Raw genomic sequence first — 22,792 nt, forward strand, 5'->3', positions numbered from 1 at the left:
TGATAAACTAGACTATAGACAATGAGTGATTTTATTTCATAACCACTTAGTAAAGTCTAAAACCTTGTTAATGTTAGACATGAAGAATGAGTTTGATGCTTTCCAACCTCTTTGAAGAAGTGCATTCATGAATATTTACCATTATTGTTAGAGCAAAGTCCAATCATCCCATAGTTTTGATTAAGTGCTAGTCACAACGAAGTAAAAAACATGAAGAAGCTTCATTTGAAAGACATTGTATTTTGAAAAGGAGCAAATCATGTAAGATGCAATCACTTTGTTTGACAGACGATACAACACCTTACAGTTTTCACTTCGTGTGATAAGTAAAACAAACAATACTTAAGTTTTTAGTCAGGAGTAAACGAGCCTTCAAATAATACTTGGATTTTTAGTTAGAAGTGATAACATTCAAAATAATACTCAATTTGAAACTTGCATTTGTAGTTTACAAAGTAAAACCCAATTAGTTGATTGGCAACTAGACGTAGTCTGCAGTATCAGAGGAACCAATATAAAAATCAAAGAGTAATTTCTTCTTTTTGTTATCCTTGTTCATTGCATATTATTGTACTACATTAACAATAAAAATAGAGATTTACAAACCAATCTTTATAAGATTTTTTTACACATAGTTGTCAACCTAAAACCACTGTCTAACTGATTGATAAATAATGAGAAAATGACAATATTTTAAAACACAATTCAATAATCTCTTCTTGTTTTTTGACCTATTTCACAATTGTTATATTCCTCAAATGTTAGTGGTTGTGTGTGATGATTTAATAATGTTTGATCTTGATAAACATGTTTTATAATTTCAATTGGTAAATGATTTAATGATTTAATGAATGGTAAATGATTTCAATTGGTTAAAATCACTCTTTAACCACTTGAAATATTTATAGCCATGTGAAAACAATGTTTAAACATTTCAACTTGTTAAAATGTTGGAACCTTTTTAAGAAAACACTTTTGTTTTATTTCAACTTATTGAAACACAAATCAATCGATTAAAATCACTAAAAAAGTTACTTTTTGTGATTTCAACCTATTAAAACACAATTCAATCGATTGAAATTACTTTTTGAACAAAAACAATCAGTTAAAATCCCTTTCAACTAATATATTATATCATATTCAATTTTTCTATCCTTGAACATTTTGGATATAAATATATGAGCTCTTAAAGATAAATTAAGAGTTTTTGAAATATGAAAATTTTGGCATTTTTAGAGCTAAAATAATTTATCAAAACTCTTACAACATAATAAAAGTCAATTCTTAAAATGAAAATTTAGAAGAGAAAAATATTTCAAAATAACCTTCCTTGAACAACTATCTTACCTTCTAGAATATATAACAACTATTTTAACTTTTGAAATTTGATTTCTACGATTAATGGGGTGCAACAAGATATTTGAGGGGATATAGAAAGAAACACATGTTTTATTATTGGTGTGAACTTGCAAACTGATCCGTCCCACCCCATCCTTAATTCGCACGAATTACAAATTATACTGAAGAAATCTAAACAAATCATCAAACCAACCTAATAAATTTGTCTCACATTTTTCATAATAAATTAGAAACCGATTCGCCCACACCTGCAGATCCTCTACTCCCAAAATAGTCTATATTATAATGATATTTTTAATCTCATTATACTATTTTGAACATTATAAATTTAATTTTACTGTAAAAAAACAAGTAAATGTAATTTCTTTCATCAAATTGATATAACAATATTAAAGAATGACACATGATATTAGTTATATATTACAATCATTAAAGTTGACTTATTGATGGATGTATGACATGAACAACCGATAATTTTAAACAGATTTTACTTTGTGTGAGTACAATATTAATAATAATTCTGTTAACTAGCTTTTTTAAATTATCAAATTGAGAATATTTAAAATGTTGGAAAAAATTGATTTTTTTTTGTCATAATATAAAAGTACATCTAATTTTAAAAAATAGGAAAACTAGTATAACTTAGGGAATAAATAGAAAAAAGTTTTGCAGCTAAATATCTGTATTGGTGATTTTAGAAACCCCAACTAAATCGCAGTTGGCAAGTACAGCCACAATATACGGGCGAAGGTCTTTGGCAGTGTTTACTTTGAAAAATCTCTGGCCACAATTAATGCCGGTTTTCTTTTTTCTTTTTTATTTTTTCTTTCCGGCAAATCAAATCTAGGAGGACAAACAGGGCAGAGGATGTGTGGACTGCGTAGCGAGTAGTTCGAGAAGCATGTGGTAGAAGTATCTGCACGTTGGCAACAACGATTCCACGTGGCGCTCCACCGAGGCAAAGCGGATCGCGCGCAACACCAACCTTTTCAACAAATTTTCTTCTTCTCTTCTTCATGCTTTCTTCTCTTCTCTTCTTCACCCCATTCCTTTCTTCTCCGCATGAATGCCATCGCTACTGCTTAGCTCTCTCTCTTCCAATTTTCCTTAGAGCTTCCAATTTGACACAAAAAGGGTAACTTTATTTCTTTTCTACGTCTGTTTTCTTGTACTTAGCTGCTTTCTTTTGATTAGGTAATGGTAGGGTAAAGTAAAGTTTAAGTTAATTATTTAATGACTAGAGCTACAATAATTATCTTAAATGTTGGACCAATGATTATTGCAACGATTGTTTGTGATTGGAATGGTTTGACGTTAAGTGTACACATTTAAATGACATGAACTTGTTGGCCATCTGTGATTGTTTAATTCTACCCTTGGAGGGTGCATTGCATCGTAGACTGGAGGGAAATTGTTCATCCTAGTCTACTTTCAGATTTTTTTTTTTGTGTGTGAGACATTGAGTTGAAGATTGAAGTTGGCATGTGTATTTGTTTGGCTCAATTGTAAGTATAATGATCGGTTAAAATGACATTAATATGCACTGTTGTTACATGTTTCATTAGTTAACGCTGGTTGGGTGCGTTCTCTTGTTAAACTTTATCTATATGAGTAGTTAATATATAGCAAGTTTTTCCTTCAAGGAGCTTGATTTTCTGGTACTCATACTCTGGCTTAATTTTTTGGGGGCATGTCAAATTTCAGGATTTGAAATGTAGATTTAAGTGTTTGCTGTATATGGAGAAGACAGAAAATTCATGGGGTGCGCTTTTGATGTTGAGGATCCAAGATCCAAGATTACACAGAATAAAGGGAGGTTTTGGATGTATATCAAGCCTGGAAGTGGCAAGACATGATATTCAGTACTTAGATTGGCGAGCTCGGCAAGATGTGCTTACAATCATGCTCCTCCATGAAAAGGTTTCAACCGGTTTCATTTTATGTTATTGTTGTATAGAATCAATTTGATGCTTGAATGAATTATGCTGTTTGATGATGTTTGGTTTTTAAGAATTTTGACATTTGTAATCTTGGTCACTGGATCATATTGTGTCAATACAATATGGTTTTTTGTTTCACTACGCCCTTTTACCCTTTTACTCATTGAGCTATGCATTTTCCACCATGTGTTGATTTACACCTTCAAAATTATGAGCGTAGGTGGTTGAAGTACTCAATCCTCTAGCTCGTGAATTTAAATCAATTGGCACCTTGAAAAAGGAGCTAGCTGGGTTGCAGGATGAATTAGAACACGCACACAGACAGGTATTGAATTTTACCAGTGATAGACCAGTCAGCATAACTTGAAATCTAACATGGCAGAAACTTGTAAATTCGTTACTAATCTGCCACTAAATTTATGCAAATGAACAAAAACAGGTTCATATATCTGAAGCAAGGGTTACCACTGCTTTAGATAAGCTTGCTTATATGGAAGAATTGGTAAATGATAAGCTGTTGCAAGACAGAAGCCCAGCTGAAATTTCCCAAACATCATCTTCTCCCAGTACATCTGCAAATTCTGTAGTTACAGAAAAGAGAAGGCAGCCACGGAAAAACTTGAACATATCAGGCCCAGTTCAGTCATACCATCCCCACTTGAAGAATTTCTGGTATCCTGTTGCTTTCTCTAGCAACCTAAAGGATGATACCATGGTATGTGCCTATGTATCTTAAGTGTCTTTTTTTTTTTCTGAAAAAATATCTATCATATTTGTGTATTTCAAACGAAATGAGCATTGGAAATATTTTTTCACCTCTTAGAGATCTGAATTTAAGGTTTCTATCCTAATCTTCCCAATTGACTATACCTAAAATGTCTTTTTTGTGGCACATTATGACTTATAGCAGCAAATAAAAACGTTTCAATATTTGATGCTTAGAGCATTGGAAAACAGCTTCTTTATTGTTGTTTTCAATTTTTCTTGGTGGTAATGGGGTGTCATGTCGGATGAAAGATAGACATGCTCTAAGCTAAATGTGAATTCTCATTAGCGTGTTTGCCTTTTGCTGTCTCAGATCCCAATAGAATGTTTTGAGGAACCATGGGTTATCTTCAGAGGGAAAGATGGAAAGCCTGGATGTGTCCAGAATACTTGTGCACACAGAGCCTGTCCTCTGCACCTTGGTTCAGTAAATGAGGGTCGTATCCAATGCCCCTACCATGGTTAGTCATCACTGGGACAAATTATGTCCTATGAATGAGTTATTTGTACACTGAAATTTACAGACTCTAAAATTACCAAATGATTGGATATCAGGCTGGGAATATACCACTGATGGAAAATGTGAGAAAATGCCATCTACTCGACTTCTGAATGTGAAAATAAAGTCAGTTCCATGCTTTGAAAAGGAGGGAATGATCTGGATTTGGCCTGGCAATGAACCACCAACAGCTACCCTTCCATCTTTACTACCTCCTTCTGGATTTGAAATCCATGCTGAGGTATGTTATGAACATAATCTGTTCCCTTAGGTATGATGTTCAATGCAAGATAAAGAATTATAATTATAATCATGTGTCTTCTTACTTGGTCTCTCTTCACTTGTTGCAGATTGTGATGGAACTTCCAATCGAGCATGGTTTACTTTTGGACAATCTTTTGGATCTTGCCCATGCCCCTTTTACTCACACTTCAACATTCGCTAAAGGATGGAGTGTTCCCAGGTTTGTTTGGTTTATACTCTTTTAAAACTGAAAGCAATTGTCATTCAGAATAGATAACAAATGATTAAGGGATTACAATGCCCTCTACGAAGTCTTTCCATTGACAATTTTACTGTAAAAGCATTGGAAGTGATATTTTTCTGCGTTTAATAGTTCAATATCATACTGTAGTAACACTTATTTTGCATTGCTTATGAATGGAATATTTCAGCTCTCTGTTATATGTATGAAATAGTAATCTTCTAGCTTATTCATTCTCCTTGCATGAATTTGAACTTGCAGCTTGGTGAAATTTTTGACACCTGCATCTGGCCTGCAAGGATACTGGGACCCTTATCCTATTGATATGGAGTTTCGACCACCTTGCATGGTTCTATCAACCATTGGAATTTCAAAGCCTGGGAAACTGGAGGGACAAAACACCAGGGAATGTTCAACGCACCTGCACCAACTACATGTCTGTTTACCATCTTCAAAACAAAAGACAAGATTGCTATATAGAATGTCACTGGATTTCGCTCCTCTGCTTAAGCATATACCTTTAATGCAATACCTATGGAAGCATTTCGCAGAACAGGTAAAGTTTTTCGAATAATGAATTCATATTTAACTATGTTCGATAACCAGGTTTGAATTAGGGAGGAAAAACAGAAGAAGAAAAAAAGGGTAGAAAGGGTTAGGCGTGCTCATCTTTCTCTCTAAACAAAGGAAATTAATAAAAGTCTCAAGAACTTCATTCCGGCGTTAGTTTAAGTGATAATATAACATACCTTTCGGATCAAAATGAAAGTAATTAATTTAGGGACTTCAGTAAAATAGTCCTAGTTTCAGGGTTTTATTTGGAATTTCTCCGCTTTCGGGATCCATGCGAAAGAATTTAATATTTTTAGAGACTTAAGAAAATCATTTACCCGAATGAAATTATGTCTCGAAGGACTACCTGGTTTTACCGCAAATACCCTTTGGGATATTTAAACATGCTTAAGATTAAAAAAAACACTACTAGCAAAAAAAAAAAACACGTAGTAATAAACAATAATTTATAATATTTTAACAAAAGTAAAATATCACAAGGTTTTACAAAGTAATTATATTATGAGAAATAAATATAAAATACTTGAACACAAGGGCAAGATATACATTTTAATTAATTATATTTGGAAAACTTAGAATATTTGAGCTCTGAACACAGTTGTAATATGTGAAAATGGGGATAAGTTTATGTTTTTTTGTACTAACAAATAAAATGAAAATCTTGCTCCCACAATCCATAATATGCATTTGCCTCTAGGAAGCCCAAAAAATCTGTCATTATTCTTCCTTTTCTTATAATTTAATATTCAATAAGATTTGAATTTTTATTGATTATTATTAAGGTACAATTCTGTAGTTAAATAAAATGATCATGTTCTCATCAAGAAAGTTCTCAACTCATGATATGTCATCATTTAATTTAAATACACAAGTTAATAACAAGGACACGAAAAACTTGATGTAAGTTTTGTCCTTCAATAAATGTTATCTTTGTGCTAATTGCTGTTTGGATGTTCATGTACAAAAAGGTTTTAAATGAGGATCTGCGGCTAGTGGTGGGGCAGCAGGAACGAATGAACAATGGTGCAAATGTATGGAATTTTCCAGTATCCTATGACAAGCTTGGGGTGAGATACAGATTGTGGAGAGATGCATTAGAGCGAGGAGATAAACAACTACCATTCACCTCCTAGATCAAATACAGAATAAACAGTGCTTCTTCAATCCTCCAATAGTCAATTTTTCTTTTTCAACTCAAGGCTACATCTCTGCAAGACCATCCGGGAACTGTTGTAATAAGAGGCTGTTCCTTTCCAAATACACAAGTCTTGACACCTTTTCACCCTTTTTCCTTTTTCTTTTTGTCAAATTGTGTACAGTGCCAATCATTTTTTTACCTTCTTCTGATATCTGCACCATCTCCGCTGGTGCCTTAACCTCACCCTGGAACAAGAGGGCATGTAGTATCAAACAATATTTATATGCAATGCTATTTAATTTAGGGTTTACAACCTCAGACTTGTGTTTAACTTTTTATTGTGTTTCTAATGAATGAATCCAAGGTTTGGAATTATCATTTCACTGTGATCTTTGAAATTACAAAAGAATGCAGATAAACACGGATAGTGGATGAAGACATTAAGATTTATTCTACATAGTTTCTTTCTGATGCTAAAAAATGTTAAATAAATTTTAAAATTGAAACTTATTTGCTACTTTCTAAATTTCAATAACTATACTTCACCGTGCTTCTCAATTTCAAACAAGTACTTAAATAATATTTTATACTTCTTAAGCAGACAAAAATCTCATACAATATGATTTGGTGTTTGGAAGTAAATGCCATAATCTAAATCAACATCATTAAGGCCTATACAGATTTTACTATCCTTATTTAAGTCGAATAATTTTTCCTTAAACACTGTAATATCTTTTTTTTGGCCTATCATAATCCTGCTCTTTTAAAACTTTTAATCTCTTATACCTTCCCCAAAAATATATTCTAAAGAAAAAATTATTATTTATTAATTTTTTCAACAAATTGAAAGAAATTAGCCATTATTTCTAAATAAAGTCATAAAGAAACTAAAAATTTAATACAAAGTTTCCACTCAGCATAGGCATATTGCATTCAAGTACAAGTTCCGAAATTATTATCTAATTTCAAAAGAAATAAAAGATCATAGTATTCAACATTACAACATGATAGTAGCAACTAACAAACCCTCAAATTTCATTTATTACCTTCAATTTTTCCCAAAACCTCTCCAAATTTTACGTTCACAGATCGGATCCGCAGAAGGGGCAGAATCGGAAGTCCGCCTCCACCTCGCGGTCGCAGAAGCGGCAGCGCAAGGCTTCGGCCACCGCTGCCGGCGATTCGGAGGTGGGCGGCAGAGAGTAATTGTAGGAAGAGAAGTTCTTACAATATGAGCAATGGAAGAGAGGATCCTTGGCCGGCCACCGCCACACGGGAACGAAGAAGAGATTGAGAACCTTGTCGGAGTTCACGAGATCGACGCTGTTGCCGCAGTACGTGCACTTGCTCACACCGGATTTCAGAACCTGTCGCACCTCTTGCTGTAACCCTCCCACGAAGAAGAAGAACATGGCTCAAACTAAACCCTCACTGAAACTTCACCTTTTCTTCTTTGTTTGAACGAAATTGGTGTTTTGTTATTATAAATATTTTTGGCCTACGCTTTTTCGATTATCTGGAGGTTTCCTGCGATTTCTTCTGCTTTGGGCTTCTGCGATGTGGGCCTTGTGAAGGTGTGTCAGCAACCGGGGAATTTCTTCCTCTCTGTAAACTTCAAAAATACCCTTATGAATCATGTGGTTTTTCAATTTTGGATTGGGAAATTTGGAAACTTTAAAGATTATAAAGTTTAGAATAAAAATTTAGATTTTATATATTTTGTATTGTATAATCTGAAATATAAATTATTGAAATATAATTTTTTATTTTGGATTGTAATATGTTGAATATTTTCTTAGAAAATATATTATGGATTATACAATTGAAAAACTTATTCCAAATTTAACTTATTTCAGATTTAATATATTCTAAATAGTACAATCTAAAAATTTATTTTAATTTTTTTTCCAAATTATACGGTCTAGTATGATGCATTATGAATGGTACAATTTGAAAGGTATTTCCACATTCATAATTATCTTTTGGAGTGTACAATCTAAAATGAATTATGATAGACAATATAATCTATAATGTATTTTTAAATTTGGAATAGTATTTTACATTCCTTGTTGCAGATTCTAGAATACAATTCGTTTAGGTTTTTCTTTTTCTGATTTGATTTGTTTTATTGCATGAACTATTATAAGAGATGCATACCAATTTTTTCTCTTCTTTAATTTGATTTTCATGAATGCTTTATTTTAATTAACTGTGTTTATCAAATTAATGGACAAATTGATGTTGGTCAGAAACTCAATAAAATTCAGGCTTATCTTTACCTTAAGTATATCATTAAATGTGCTAGTAATGAAGTTGCATTATCAATTTGTAAACTACATAATCTTTCTTTCACATAATACAATATAGTTGTACTTTGAGGTTGTTGGGTGTTTTTGTTGTGTTTGTTACGTTCAAGGATATGTTACGTATTTAATTTTCTCTTTTATCTTTGTTCTTTCTCATGCTCATCTCTTTGGTGTGTGTCTTCTTCTTGACGTAATCAAAATTCGTTTAGGGGTCCCCATTTTTTGATGCATGTGTTCTTCGAAATCTCTCACAATAGGCCTTAGATGCTTGGTAACTATCAAGTGATCTCTCTCTACATAGATGTTCGTGCTAGACACTTTTCTTCTTCCTCGTGATAGACACTCTGTTGTGATGTTTTTCTTCTTCCTCACAGTAGACGCTCTTTTTCTTCCTCACAGTAGACGCTCTTTTTCTTCCTCACGATAGATGCTCCCTCTTATCAGGATGTGTATACTGCTAATTAGGTTGTTCATGATTTTCAGAATGAGAAGATAAGGAGAATTAGAAGGTTCTTTTTTGCTATGAAGTTATGGTTGCGACGAAACCATTGGGAGGTTGAGAAGGCTCCCTTGGTCGTTAATGTTTACCGAAAAAAGATGGAGGCTAGAAAGATGAAGAAGATGAAAAAAAGATGTTGTGAGTTAGTTTATTTATTTTTATTAAGGGTAAAATGGAAATTTCACCACCCCTATGAAGGTGTAGGAAGAAACCATGGAGATGCATGAAGAAATTCACCAGCAACTCCAACCATTTAGAGGCTAGCAGATCTTGCACTCCCATAATGTCAACCTACACCTTCATATATTTTAAATTTTCAAAATTTATTCTCTCTATTATCATGTTCATTTTTTGTTTCAGATTACATCACGAAAGTGTTAGAATAGTTGGCCTAAAATAAGAGGGGTGAGTTGCTTTTCAAAATATTTTCACAAAAGATGCAGTCAGATTGAAAATTTAATAAAATAAATAAATTGATTTTTCTGTTCAACTGATTATAAAAAGAAAAACAAACATATACACCAAATATTAGCTGGTTATTACATTTTATTCAATCAATTGAAATATTGCCAAAAATTATAAAGCAACAGAAAAAAGCAGTTATGAGAGAGAGAGACACACACACAAATGATTTATACTAGTTCACTCGTACACCAAAAGTTACATTCAGTCCTCAGTAAAACAACTAAGAATTCACTAAACTAAGAACAAAGATTACACAAGATACAACCAAGAGTTTAGTTTTTGAACCCCACAAGAACAATCACTCAGCAGAAATGATATGACCCAATTTTACAAGAAGCTGACCACGAGCCCAAAAGACTATTCAAGGCTAGGTTAAACATCTTAGACGGAGACACAGGGACCCACCATGCATCAGAAGATCCTCAGGAGAAGAACAACTGAGCATATCCAGAGTATCAATTATTTTTCCTTCTATTCTTTTTAAGACAAGTTTAATTTGTAATCAATCGAGTTCACATTAGCCCAATTAGAAGCATACTAAGCTAGCTTAAGCTTCTAGAAACCCTAGTTTCTAGAAGATCACCCACGTGCCACCCATGTGCTCACCTTTGACCTAGATTATAGAAGACTCCCCCATGTGCTCACATTTGACCTAGTTTCTAGAAGCTTGTAGTCATTTATGCCCTACCCTTCCTCTCTTCCTCTCCAAGGCACTCATATCTATAATAGAGTGTCTCCCCTTTTGTAAATCACATTGAATTTTGAAGTAAAGAAACTCTTATTGAGTGAGTCTAGAGTGTTCCTATATTTTTCTATGTCTTATCTTGGCAGAGATAGTTGTAAGTGGCGACTCCATCCTCACTCATCTTGGAGCTTCCTCCTCGAAGTGGCGTGTTCCCAATTCATTTCTCTCCACTCCCTAAGCTTCCTCTACTCCTTACTCTTACTCTTCATTTTCGCCTTTGCTCTTCATTTCTTTTTATTCATTTATCTCTTTATTGTTCTGCTCTTCATCTTCCTTTTCAATTCGGTCTCTATCTTTCTTTGTCTTTCTTTAATTTTCACAATTATCATCATCTTAGTAATTTTGTTTTTTCTTTTTCTCTTTTGAAGAGAACCTTCACACTTACTTAACCACTTGGTTAAGTTTGTGTTCAATGTCAATATTCACTGAGTTTCACCTATCTTGTTAATAAAAAAATCATAATCCAAGTAAAAACATCTAAAATGTGAAATTCTAAAAGCAACTCACATCAAGAAATCCAGAAACTTTATCTAAATTTGTTTCAATAGAATACAAATAAAGAAATAAAAGTTTGAGAACACCTGTGATTTTACAAATTAAGCATAGAGAAATTCAAACCCAGAAAACCTTTAACAAAAGAATGATTCAAGAAGCAAAAGTAATCTCCAAGAACAATTTCAAAACAATCTATGTTCTCTCTTTCAAAAATTGATGTTTTTGAAATTTTCAGATCATCTCCTTATATAAATTTTCAAAGAATGTGAAAAAGGTGTAATCATTTAATGAAAATTGTTGAATCAGATTAAATTTGTTTAGTTATAAAACAAAAAGCAGTTAAAATCATTTAATTGTTTTTTTTTTTGGAAATAGATAATTGTTTTCTTTTAACAATATAAATCAACAAAATTTAAACAAGTTAATTTTTTTGAAATAACTTGTTGATTTCATTAAACAAAAAAGACAAAATAGAAAATGTTCTCGATCGGACTTGGAAGTGAGCTCCTGGTTGAAGCGACTTTGCTTGGGGTGTTGAATCGAGTTGAAAACGCTTTGTGACGAAGGGGACGATCAAGTCAGTGAGAGCATTAAAACTATCAATCTGTATCAATGTAGGGTTTAGAAAAACTTACCTTTACTTGGGGTCTTAAACCCCTTTTATAGAATTCCTTCAACGATTTTCATCAACCAGAATATTATTTCAACAACAAGAATATAATCTCAATAATAACAATATAATTTCACCAATAAGTACATTCTATTAATGTGTACCTTTCATTTTCGAGTACAATGCCACATCCCTAACAACTTTTATTTGCATTAAAAATATATATACACTTTAACTAATTTAGTTATTCCTTTTATTGTTTTTACTTTAATTTTATTTTCCAAATAGACTACAAAACATCTGGGCCGACCTCATAACGTGTCATTAGGCCCATACCTGTTCCAGGCTGAGCTGGGTATTTCTCACATAACCTGTCTAACCGAGCTTACTACACTTAAGTGCTTGGGCTGAAGATCCGAGAACGTTAAACTAGTACACAAGCCCCCCAGGCTCGAGTCGAGCTTGACAAGGCGAAAAGGCTCTCCTACACTGGCGAATGACATGACGTTTCCCCAAAGGGTAGCTGGGGCACGATTACCGAAGCGTCTTGTGAAAAGACATCTCACCTTATTAAATTTGGAGCGTACATGTGGCGCCTGCATCAGCGCTGGGGGAATCCTGTCACTTCACCTTCTTCTTTTTGAATATATGTTCTCTTTCCCTTCACTTCCATCTCTCTGCCTCCAAACTTTCTTCATTTTCATCACTCTGCCTCCAAACCTTTTCCAAAACTTCTCCTTTCCCACGCCACCATCTCTCACCAGAAAACAAGGTATGCCTTTCCTTCTTAACTCCACTTCATTGAATGCATTACGAGAAATGTATCTTTAGTTTACGCCGATTCGATTCATTCTACCTGTCCTGAATTGCATTCGTATTCTACTTTTGTTTATGCTTTAGTTGCTTTCGACGATGGATTATAGTTCTTCATACCCTTGGGCTAAAAAGGAACTCCTAAAAGAGACCTCTTATTATACCACTCGTTTACGAATTAGGGAGTTAAGGGAAGCATGATGTTGTCTGAGTAAAAAACATGAGGCTTTAATAGTTGCGCATTTGTCGGGGTTCACATGTATGCCCCTTTCAATTAGTAGGAAGCCAAGGAACTTCCCTGCTTCTACCTCAAACACACACTTATATGGATTAAGCTTTAAGTTGTACTTTGCTATTGTTGAGAATAACTCTTCCAAATCGGTAATCTGTTGATCCTTCCTTTCCGACATGACGACCATGCCATCTACATATGCCTGCATGTTTCGCTTGTAGCTTCTCCTGCTCGACCTTGGCTTCTTCTTGGATCCGCTCTTGATCTCGTCTATGCTCCTCGTTCGCCTCTTGTAGGGCCCTCACGACCTCCATGAGTTGTTGTAAGGCGGGGGCATCGCTTCCTTCGAATCCCAGCAGGCCTTGCCTTGTGTTTCTCATCACGTCAGAAGGCTTAGTCGCAAATGTGGATGAGATCAAGTTTTATCGGGCCCTACGGCGGGCACCAAATTTTCTCGCCAGTTGACTTTGGACAAACTGAATGGGCAAGCTCATCTTCTGCTTTGACTCGAATTGTTGCTTCAAGGTGCTGCTTCACTGGGGCAAAGGGATCTCTACCTGTTGATCACACTCCGACGATCAAGTCAGTGAGAGCATTCAAATATCAAATCAGTTTCAGTCTTAAGTATTCAGAAACAACGTACCTTTACTAAGGGTCTCAAGCCCCTTTTATAAATAGCCCTTCAACTATTTTCTCCAATCTCAACAGAACAAGATTTCAATAGGGAGAATATAATCTAAACAAAAAACATATAATCATAACAGAAAAACATATTGCTTACGCCCACCTTTATTTGCGGGTTCTTAACAATAATAAAACATTATGTTCACATGCACCTTTATTCTCGGATGTTAACTACTTTATTCCCAACAACTTTTATTTATATTTAATTAGCATATAGATTATAATCAATCTGGATATTCCTTATATTTAATTATCTTTTTTGAGTTGTCTACCAGTATCTGGGCCAAGCTCATGACCCACCCTTTGGGCCCATACTGGCCCAAAATTTGAGTTGACCGTAAACGCTTGGACCGAGGTCCCGAGCACTCCTGGCCAATACAATTATAAACATATGGCAATTTCTTCCTGCACCATATCAATTCTAACCTGCACCATATCAATTCTAACCTGCACCCTATCATTTTTCAAAATTTCCAAAATTACCCTTATTCCAAATTTAAAAATCTGGAATAGTAAATATAATTAAAAAATAAAAAAAATACATTCCAGATAAAAAAATTCGGAACAAAAAATTAAAAATGTATTATGGATAAAAATTTATGAAATTCAAAAATGTGTTATGAATATCTAAATCCGAAATATTTCCAGATAAAAAGGTTCGGAAGCAATTTTTATTTACACCCTTCTTTTTCTAAGGTTATTTTCGTCATTTTGAAAGGGCATTTTTGTCATTTTCAATACCAGGCTGTGATGGAAGAGGCCCAAACTTGGGCCCTAGTTTAAGCCCAACAACTAGGTCCATGGCAAAGAGGATTCAAGAAGATTGGGACTCTACTACTGATGACAGAGAAATATTTCTTTATATGTTCAAAGAGGACCATAAGAAGTAAAGCCCAAGCCATGAGAGCTAGTTTCTTTATTTGTAATTTTAGTAGAATAGGGTTCCTTTAGCATAATGGGGGGGGGGTGTGCTTATCATTGTAACTTGAGTAAAGCCTTTTAGGGTAAGAAGTTAACCTAGCTTCTAGAACTTTGCTCCTAGGGTGCGACATTGACTTTAGTCAAAACCCTAGCATCCGCTCTTTTGTGTATTCCCCTTCATACCCTTGCTCCTTGTTCTCCAAAGCACTTGAACCTATATAATGGGGTGCTTGGCTCATGTTTTAATAAGATCAATTTTATGAGTAAAATGCTGTCAAATATTGCAAGCTTCTACTCCCTTGTCTAGTCTCTCTAAGTTAGACACTTTGATCTTCACCTCCACCTTTCTCCAAGTGATATGGCCCAACCAATCACTCTCCATACTTTTCATGCACCTACAAGGAACCCATAACTCTATATGAGCCCTCCTTGATCCATAAATCCATTGCTTCCGCCACCCTTTTTAAATCTCCAAGAAGAACAACCCATCTTTTGGTAGCAACCCATCATTTGGTATCAGAGCTTTGGTTCTTCAAGAGATAAGTGTTCTCTTAATTTTATTTTTTGAGTTTTCTTCAAATCCGTGTTGTTCATCTTGCCTTGATTGTCTTGCTGTTTTTTTATGTCATTTTAATTGTGTTGCTTTTTAAAATTGCTGTACGGTTTTATTTTGGTTCAAATTGTTCTTGAGCTTCCAAACTGTTTTTAGGTTCCATTGAGTATTTTGTGTTGGCTGTTTTGTTTTTAATTTTATTTGAGTCTTATTGATATTTTAATCGGTGCAAAGTGTTTGTGGTTGAGTCTTTTTTATTTTTGAATCCATACAAGTTTTGTCAAAGTCATGTTCATCCTACAATGTCATAATTTCCTAGTGGTACCTTTTATTGTTGATTTGGTTGCTTGATTTTGATTTTGAGTGCAGTTTATATTTCTGTTTTTGAAGCTTTGGTGCCTTTTATATTTTCATATTTGAGTTCATACTTGTGTGTTAGTTCCATACAAGTTCTTTTCCAATAATTTCCATTTTATTTTTGAAGTTTCATTGTTGTTTTCTAATTCCAGTTTAGGATTTCTCTGTTTTCACTGTTACTGTGATGGTTGGAATCTTTCCCAGAAATTAATTCTGTGGGTGAAAAATTCTGAAATTTTGGATTTGAGTAGTTTTATGTGTTGAGAAAAAGTAAAAAAAAGAAGTACATCAAAATTCAAAATACAAAAAAAATGAAAAATGACATACGAACATAGTGCAAAAATTCTAACTCTGGAAAAACGGTGATGCGGCAGTGATCTTTAAAAAAATATTAAAATTATTTGGCTCACTTTTTTGTGAAATTCCAACGCCTATTTTGATATAAAACATTGAATATTCTGTGGTTAAAATTTCAAGCTTAATTTTGAAGTATTTTGTCCAGCATAAATTTGGGAAGTTGTGAAAAATTTACACAAAAAAATTCTGTAGTGCTGTTTTGGTTTTATTCATCTATTCTAGTTCCATTCACTAGGATTCCACTTTGTGTGCTACCTTTTCTTGTGTGCCTTAATTTTTTGCTTGTCAATTTTATTGAATACTCTTAAGTCTTGTCAAATATCAACTGCATTTGCAGTAGTCCTTGATTTTAAAATTTGAGTTTTGTTGCTTTAAAACTTGTTTGACCTCTTTGGTGGAATTTACCTAAAAAGTGTTTTGGTGAGTAGTGGAGCTAAAATTTTGTTTTGGTGAAAGCTATATCACTAAAAGGGAGCTGGAGTAAAGACTCAAGGTTGAATAACCTAAGGAGACAAAGCAAGGGACAGCAACAACCTCACTTGAAAAATACACAAATATACACAAAGGAACTAAAAGTGAAGGAGTGCATAGAATAAGACTTTAATTTTTGTGCATAAAAAAAATTGTTGACCTAATTTCATTGTATTTCTTTGAGTTGTAATTCGCAAGAACTTTGATTAATTAGTGGATTAATACGCTTTAGTCGGTGAGTGTGTCTTCAAGGTTCCAAAGTGCTAAGAAGCCTCACCTTAGGATTCGACTAGTTTTAGGCTTGTAATGAGGGTTAAAAATAAGAAAAAGGCTATAAGCTCAAGGGGCTAACAAATGGATTATCATAAAGGTAGGCTAATATGGCTAGTGGGTTAATTTAAACAAAAAATGCCTCTATCATATCAGTTCATGCACGTAAATCACAGTTGTAAAACAAAGAATCAAGCTAAGTTCTAGAGTATAAGCAAACATGAGTTGTAAACACACTAAAAAAAGATTATGATATATTAATTAAGGCTCAAAAACTCACTAGGGACAGTTTATCAAAAGATTCAACCCAAAATTTCTCATAACCAACTTATTTATCAATTTTTAAGAAAATCCAAACAACAAAGATAAAGAAATTAAGATTTTCAAGAATTATAAAACATGTCAGCCATTAGACAATCCTAAAAAGCTTATTTATTTTAACAGAAGCAAAAAGAAATTCAAATAAATAAAAGAAAAACAAAAAACACAAAAACAAATCAACAAAAGATAAATCCTAAACTATCATTCTCCTCCCCCACACTTAAATCATACATTGTCCTCAATGTAAAATCAATAAATAAATGTGTATAATAAAAGTGAGAGAAGAAGTACTCCCTCATTCAGCTTGAGGGAAGTGGCAGTTGCAGCTGTTTCAACCATCCCCTCTACAATACAAGCCAAGACTCTTCATCCATAGTGGTGTAGAAACACTGTCAACTGGATCGTCTAACCAAAGCATGCAGTACCTTGGTAAACTATGTAACAAAAATATTATGTTGAAGAAGCCTTGAAATAGTGGATGGAACTGGGGTAGGTCTGGAGGGCGTGTGAAATGGTACAGTTTCTTCCATGAATGGATGATGGTACTTTCTAGAGTATATATGGAAGACAAAAATTTATTCATCATAGACGATCTGATATGATTAGCTTTTTGGGGATCATCTAAGGGTGGTGGTCTAAGGCTAGACAGTCTAGCTAGGGTAGACATTAGGGTTTAGGGTTTAGGGTGTCTAGTTGGGGTGGGAGATGGAATGAAATGTAAGTTAGGAGGTGGTGGTGGTTGGTAAAGGCTGCTTTCAAACGTTCCAATTATGATAGAAGGTGTAGCCAGTGGAGATGATGGAATGAGTGATATGGGTTTCACCTTAAATAGTGGAGGTTGTACTCTTTGAACCTTTAAGGATGGAAGAATAATATCATCTTCTTCTCCACTAGCAGTGTCTACTTGAACGATGGGTAACACCTGCTCTTCCTCTTCTTGTATTACCTCCAAAACTATGTCAGAGCCATTTGCTAGTGCGCAATCTTTTTCAGTAGATTCGGCAAGTATAGCAACATCAACAACTTCTCTATCAAGACCTGCATGTGTCATAGAGTCTAATGCCACTTGATTAAGCAATGATTTTTCCTCCATCAGTGGAGGTTGGACATTAGTTGGTAATGGTTCAGAGATCCTAACAACCTGCAAATCAACTGGGTCAGCATAAAAAACAATTGGTATGGTTGCATCTATGCACTCTGACTCATTAGACAATGTTGGTGTAGTAATATCAGCGTCTGCAGTGCAAATCATATCATCAGACGATATGCATTTGTTCATCTCAACACATGTTGCACATGTATCATCAAAATTCTTCGCAATATTTTCAACTTGTCTAGCCAATTGACTAGCTTTCTCTTCTAATTTTAATAGACTAGCATTTATGCTTTGTTGAGATTTCATTGTATTTATCATTAATTGTCTCACCAGCTCCTCTAAAGATGGCTCTTCAAGATTATGAGGAATATTATCAGTTTGCAAAAATGGTTGAAAAGGTGTTTGCCTTTCATCAAAATAGTATTGTTGATAATATGGTTGCTGTTGAGGTTGCTCATATGACGACTGACAATATGGATTAAAATGCTGAGGTTGTTGAAAATATGATTCACATTGTTGTAGAGGCTGCTCATAAAATTGTGAAGGTTGCTGCAAATATGGCTCATAATGAATATCATAATTGTAAATTTCTTCAGCTAATTTCCGTTCCATTTTAGAATTGAAAACAGGGGATGTATAATATGGACACCAACACCTATTAGACGCCTTAGAGCAAACTCTTTTTTTTTAATTGAAAAGCAAACCAAGTAAACTCCCAGGAAAGAGAGGTGAGTCACAAGTGGACAAACTTAGAAACCAAGTCTTTCCTAGCCAGAGTTTTCCCTGAATTGCTTTCAATATTAAAAAATTAAAGAGTAGCAACTGAAGTGTCTACCCTAAATGCAAGGTCCTAAAAAAAAACTAAAGCAAATGCTACACTTATTGGTTAAAAAAAAATAGTTAGAGAAAAAAAAATTATGTTAAAATAAATAAATAAATAAAATATAGAAAATAAAAACAGTAAACAAAAACAAAACTAGAAATAAATAAAGATGACAAAACAAAATAAAAGAAATAACTAAAAACAGAAAAGATATAAAATAAAGGCAAAATAAGATAAAGATATAAAAGAATAAAATAAAAACAAAAAATAAAGATAAAAGATATATGAGATAAAATAAAAAATAAAAACAAAATAAAGATAAAAGATATAGGAGATAAAATAAAATAAAAACAAATCAAAACAAAATAAAGATAAAAGATATAAAGAAAGAAAATAAAAACAAATCAAAATAAAATAAAGATAAGAGATATCCTAAATATTAGATTTTTTATTTTTTTTTTCGTTTTTTTTATTGCTATACTAAATAAATAAAAACTAATAGGAAGAAAACAAAGGTTAAATATGCAGAAAATAAAATTAGGAAAAAATAAATAAATTATGCAGATAAAAAGAAAAACCTGATAACCAAAATCAAATTGGAATCCCCGGCAACAGCGTCAAATTTGATAGCTGTCGTTTTGCTGTCAAATTAATATGATTCTAGCGTAGACTTGTCTAATACTAGAGAGATGATAATATAGTTGTGGTCAGATGACCCCAAGTCGTCTCCCAACGAATCCAATAGTAATTTTGGTGAATAGAATTCAAAACCTATCTGCAAACAATGAAAATTAGGAATAATGGTAAAGAAACAGGGGTTGCGATCGTTTAGCAAGAAAATATAAATGATGATTTGAATCAGTAAAGAATGCAGATTGACTCCCAAGTTCTTCCACCAATGAATTCTTCACAGGCTCTCTAAAGATTATTCTTTTCTCAATCCTCAGCAGAGCTAAACTAGATTGAACATGCGCCAAACCTAATTCAACTGAAGCTCACCAGTAAAGCATGCGTCTACCGGTTTAATCAATACCCACTTTGTTCCATGCGTATACTCCATGAGAATGCTTATCTCCTCTCTCTTGAATCATGCGCCCAAGAAATTAATTAGAACAATACGAACTAACTAAGAAACCAAAGTTTAAGATAAGGAAGACTCTCAATCATGCGTTCAAGTACAACCTCTCACAAAAACTAGTTTTCCAGGAGATTAGACAATAAAAGGAACTGCTATAGAGAATTAAAAATAGAAACTTTTATTGATCAAAACCTCAGAACTCAATGGGGAATCACAAAGGAATCAACCAAAAGGTTTAGCTTTCCATGCGGAGGCAAAAGAATTACAAATAAGAAAAGAAACTAAGAAAACCCTATGAAGCTCTCCCCCTTCTCCTTGATGCTTGTGTCCTTTTATAGGGCTTTTCTGCTCCAAGGATCTTGGGAAAATATTGCAGTTTAGATTTTGTAAACAATTTCCACTTCCCATAATTCTTTTTATTTTGCAGAAGATTTACTTCCAATTCTGTTTCTGGAATCTTGTAGCTTTTATTTTCTCTTTCTTCTCCTCAGAATATTTTTTTTGTTTTGGTTCAAGAAGCAACTTGGACTTTTGCATATTTGGCCCATTCACAAAGGTTGATGTTTCCTCTGGATAATTTACTCTAAAAACTACAAAATTAACAATAATAATAGTTAAGGCCCAAATAAACCCAATTATAAGAATATTAATTAAAACAATGGATTTATTTATTATTATAGTCCAATAATCTATGAATAAGGCTAGTGAGTGTGAATAAATATATGCTCATCACATATCTAGATTGGGAAATGAAGGTAGAACAACTTTTTGCTTGCCACCATGTTAGTGAAGAGAGGAAAGTACCCCTAGCCACCTTAAGCTTCCAAGGGAATGCTATGTATTGGTGAACAACCCTAGATAGAGATAGGCGCCTCCACAAAGACCCTCCCATAGAATATTGGAATGATCTTAGGGGAGCCTTGAGACGCCGCCATATTCCTTCATACTATAATAGAGAGTTAATGGACAAGCTCCAAGGACTCCATCAAAATAACATGAGTGTAGAGGAGTATAGGAAAAAGATGGAGCTTTACATGATGAGAGCCTCTATCAGGGAGGAAGAAACCACCACCATAGCTAGGTTCCTCAGTGGTCTCAATCTTGAGATGAGGGATAAAGTGGAACTCTTGCCCTATAGGGACTTGAATGACTTGATCCAACTTTGTATAAAAGTTGAGCAACAAAATTTGAGAAAAGGATCAAGTTGCAAGGAGAGTTCTTACTCTAACTCTTATCCCAAGAAAGAGTATAAAAGAGAAAGGGAGGATAGTCTTTCAAAAGATAAACCCAAAGAAACTCCCAAAAGTGTAGGAAAAGATGTGTCTACCTCACAACCCCACAGTAGAGATATCCAGTGCTTTAAGTGTCTTGGTAGAGGTCATATAGCATCCCAATGCCCAAATAGGAGAACCATGATATTAAGAGAGAGGGGTGAGTATAGCAGCCAAGATGACGAGTCTAGTGGGGAAGAAGAGAAAGAAGATAGTGAGGGGGCATATCCTTGTGAGGGAAAATTAATGATGATCAGAAGAACCCTCAACAATCACCCTAGTGTGAACCATGAAACACAAAGAGAGAACATCTTTCATACAAGATGTAAAGTTTTAGAAAACATTTGTTTTCTCTCATTGTGGATAGTGGTTTTTGCTGCAATTGTTATAGCACTAGGATGGTTGAAAAACTTAATCTACAATTAGTACCTCATCCAAAACCTTACAAACTCCAATGGATCAATGAAGATGGGGAACTAACTGTAGACAAGCGAGTAAAAGTTAGTCTTTCTGTGGTGAACTATAAAGATGAGATTTTATGTGATGTAGTACCCATGGAAGCCTGTCATATCTTATTGGGAAGACCATGGCAATTTGATAAGAAAGCTATGCATAATGGTCTTACGAACGAGATTACTTTTACTCTTAAGGAAAAGAAATTTTTACTTTATCCTTTAACACCCTCACAAGTGGTAAATGACCAAGTACAAATGAAACTAAAAAGAGAAAATGAGAGAAAAAAAAAAGAAAATAGAAAAAGACCTTAGAGAGAAAGCTGAGGCGTGGGAGAAGAGTGTTCCTTTCCACAAGGTCATTCAGAAAGAAGAAAAAATTGAAAATAAGATTGAAAAGATACTTCTATCTGAACAACCTTCAGACCTCCTTCTTTGTAAAGGAACACTTACATGCACTGCCACACTTTCTAAAGTTTGTGAGCTATCTTCTCAAGTCTAAAAACTTTTAAAAGAATTTGGTGATATATTCCCTAAGGAAGGACCCATTGGACTTCCACCTGTTAGAGGTATAGAACACCAAATAGATTTAGTTCCGGGAGCTAGTCTACCTAATAGACCAACTTATAGAACTAATCCTGAGGAGACTAAGGAGATAGAGTCACAAGTTCAGGAATTGTTGGAGAAAGGCTGGGTTCAAAAGAGTCTAAGTCCTTGTGCTGTACCTGTTTTGTTGGTGCCAAAGAAAGATGGCACGTGGAGAATGTGTTGTGATTGTAGGGCCATCAATAATATCACCATCAAATACATGCATCCAATTCCTAGACTTGATGATATGCTTGATGAATTGCATGGGTCCACTATATTTTCTAAAATTGATCTCAAAAGCGGATATCACCAAATAAGAATCAAAGAAGGTGATGAGTAGAAAACTGCTTTTAAGACCAAATTTGGATTATATGAGTGGTTAATGATGCCCTTTGGACTCACTAATGCACCTAGCACTTTCATGAGGCTTATGAATCATGTCCTTATGGATTGCATAGGTAAATATGTAGTAGTTTATTTTGATGATATATTAGTATATAGTCAAAGCCTAGAGTCCCACCTAAGTCACCTTAGGGAGGTTCTTTTAGTGCTTAGGAAAAATAGTTTGTTTGCTAATATAGATAAATGCACTTTTTGTGTATATAGTGTAGTGTTTTTAGGTTTTAT

At 34.0% G+C, this 22,792-nt stretch overlaps 3 protein-coding genes across 3 annotated transcripts; 2 read left to right on the top strand and 1 right to left on the bottom strand.

The window, feature by feature from the left end:
* The first annotated feature begins 3,069 nt into the window (after positions 1-3,069).
* Positions 3,070-7,076, top strand: LOC137823999 (chlorophyllide a oxygenase, chloroplastic-like). The gene is made up of 8 exons (XM_068629407.1): positions 3,070-3,279; positions 3,520-3,624; positions 3,739-4,014; positions 4,378-4,525; positions 4,620-4,804; positions 4,914-5,026; positions 5,309-5,603; positions 6,589-7,076. The coding sequence occupies exons 1-8, from the start codon at positions 3,097-3,099 to the stop codon at positions 6,751-6,753; spliced, it is 1,470 nt and encodes a 489-aa protein (XP_068485508.1). The 5' UTR covers positions 3,070-3,096; the 3' UTR covers positions 6,754-7,076.
* LOC137824001 (uncharacterized) lies at positions 6,821-8,454 on the bottom strand. The gene is made up of 2 exons (XM_068629408.1): positions 7,805-8,454; positions 6,821-7,003 (listed from the first exon to the last, which is right to left on the bottom strand). The coding sequence occupies exon 1, from the start codon at positions 8,168-8,170 to the stop codon at positions 7,841-7,843; it is 330 nt and encodes a 109-aa protein (XP_068485509.1). The 5' UTR covers positions 8,171-8,454; the 3' UTR covers positions 6,821-7,003; positions 7,805-7,840.
* A 12,362-nt stretch (positions 8,455-20,816) lies between these two features.
* Positions 20,817-22,505, top strand: LOC137825228 (uncharacterized). The gene is made up of 3 exons (XM_068630902.1): positions 20,817-21,450; positions 21,552-21,817; positions 22,116-22,505. The coding sequence occupies exons 1-3, from the start codon at positions 20,817-20,819 to the stop codon at positions 22,503-22,505; spliced, it is 1,290 nt and encodes a 429-aa protein (XP_068487003.1).
* Positions 22,506-22,792: the final 287 nt, after the last annotated feature.

Source organism: Phaseolus vulgaris, chromosome 8 (genome assembly GCF_000499845.2).
Source record: "Phaseolus vulgaris cultivar G19833 chromosome 8, P. vulgaris v2.0, whole genome shotgun sequence".
Classification (NCBI taxonomy): domain Eukaryota; kingdom Viridiplantae; phylum Streptophyta; class Magnoliopsida; order Fabales; family Fabaceae; genus Phaseolus; species Phaseolus vulgaris.

Coding starts and splice junctions, on each gene's coding strand:
- LOC137823999 (XM_068629407.1), top strand. CDS start 3,097: ATGGAGAAGACAGAAAATTCATGGGGTGCGCTTTTGATGTTGAGGATC. Junction 4,015..4,377: donor ACCTAAAGGATGATACCATG/GTATGTGCCTAT, acceptor TTGCTGTCTCAG/ATCCCAATAGAATGTTTTGA. Junction 5,027..5,308: donor AAAGGATGGAGTGTTCCCAG/GTTTGTTTGGTT, acceptor TTGAACTTGCAG/CTTGGTGAAATTTTTGACAC.
- LOC137824001 (XM_068629408.1), bottom strand. CDS start 8,170: ATGTTCTTCTTCTTCGTGGGAGGGTTACAGCAAGAGGTGCGACAGGTT.
- LOC137825228 (XM_068630902.1), top strand. CDS start 20,817: ATGGACAAGCTCCAAGGACTCCATCAAAATAACATGAGTGTAGAGGAG. Junction 21,451..21,551: donor GAACATCTTTCATACAAGAT/GTAAAGTTTTAG, acceptor ATCTACAATTAG/TACCTCATCCAAAACCTTAC. Junction 21,818..22,115: donor CTTTAACACCCTCACAAGTG/GTAAATGACCAA, acceptor ATATTCCCTAAG/GAAGGACCCATTGGACTTCC.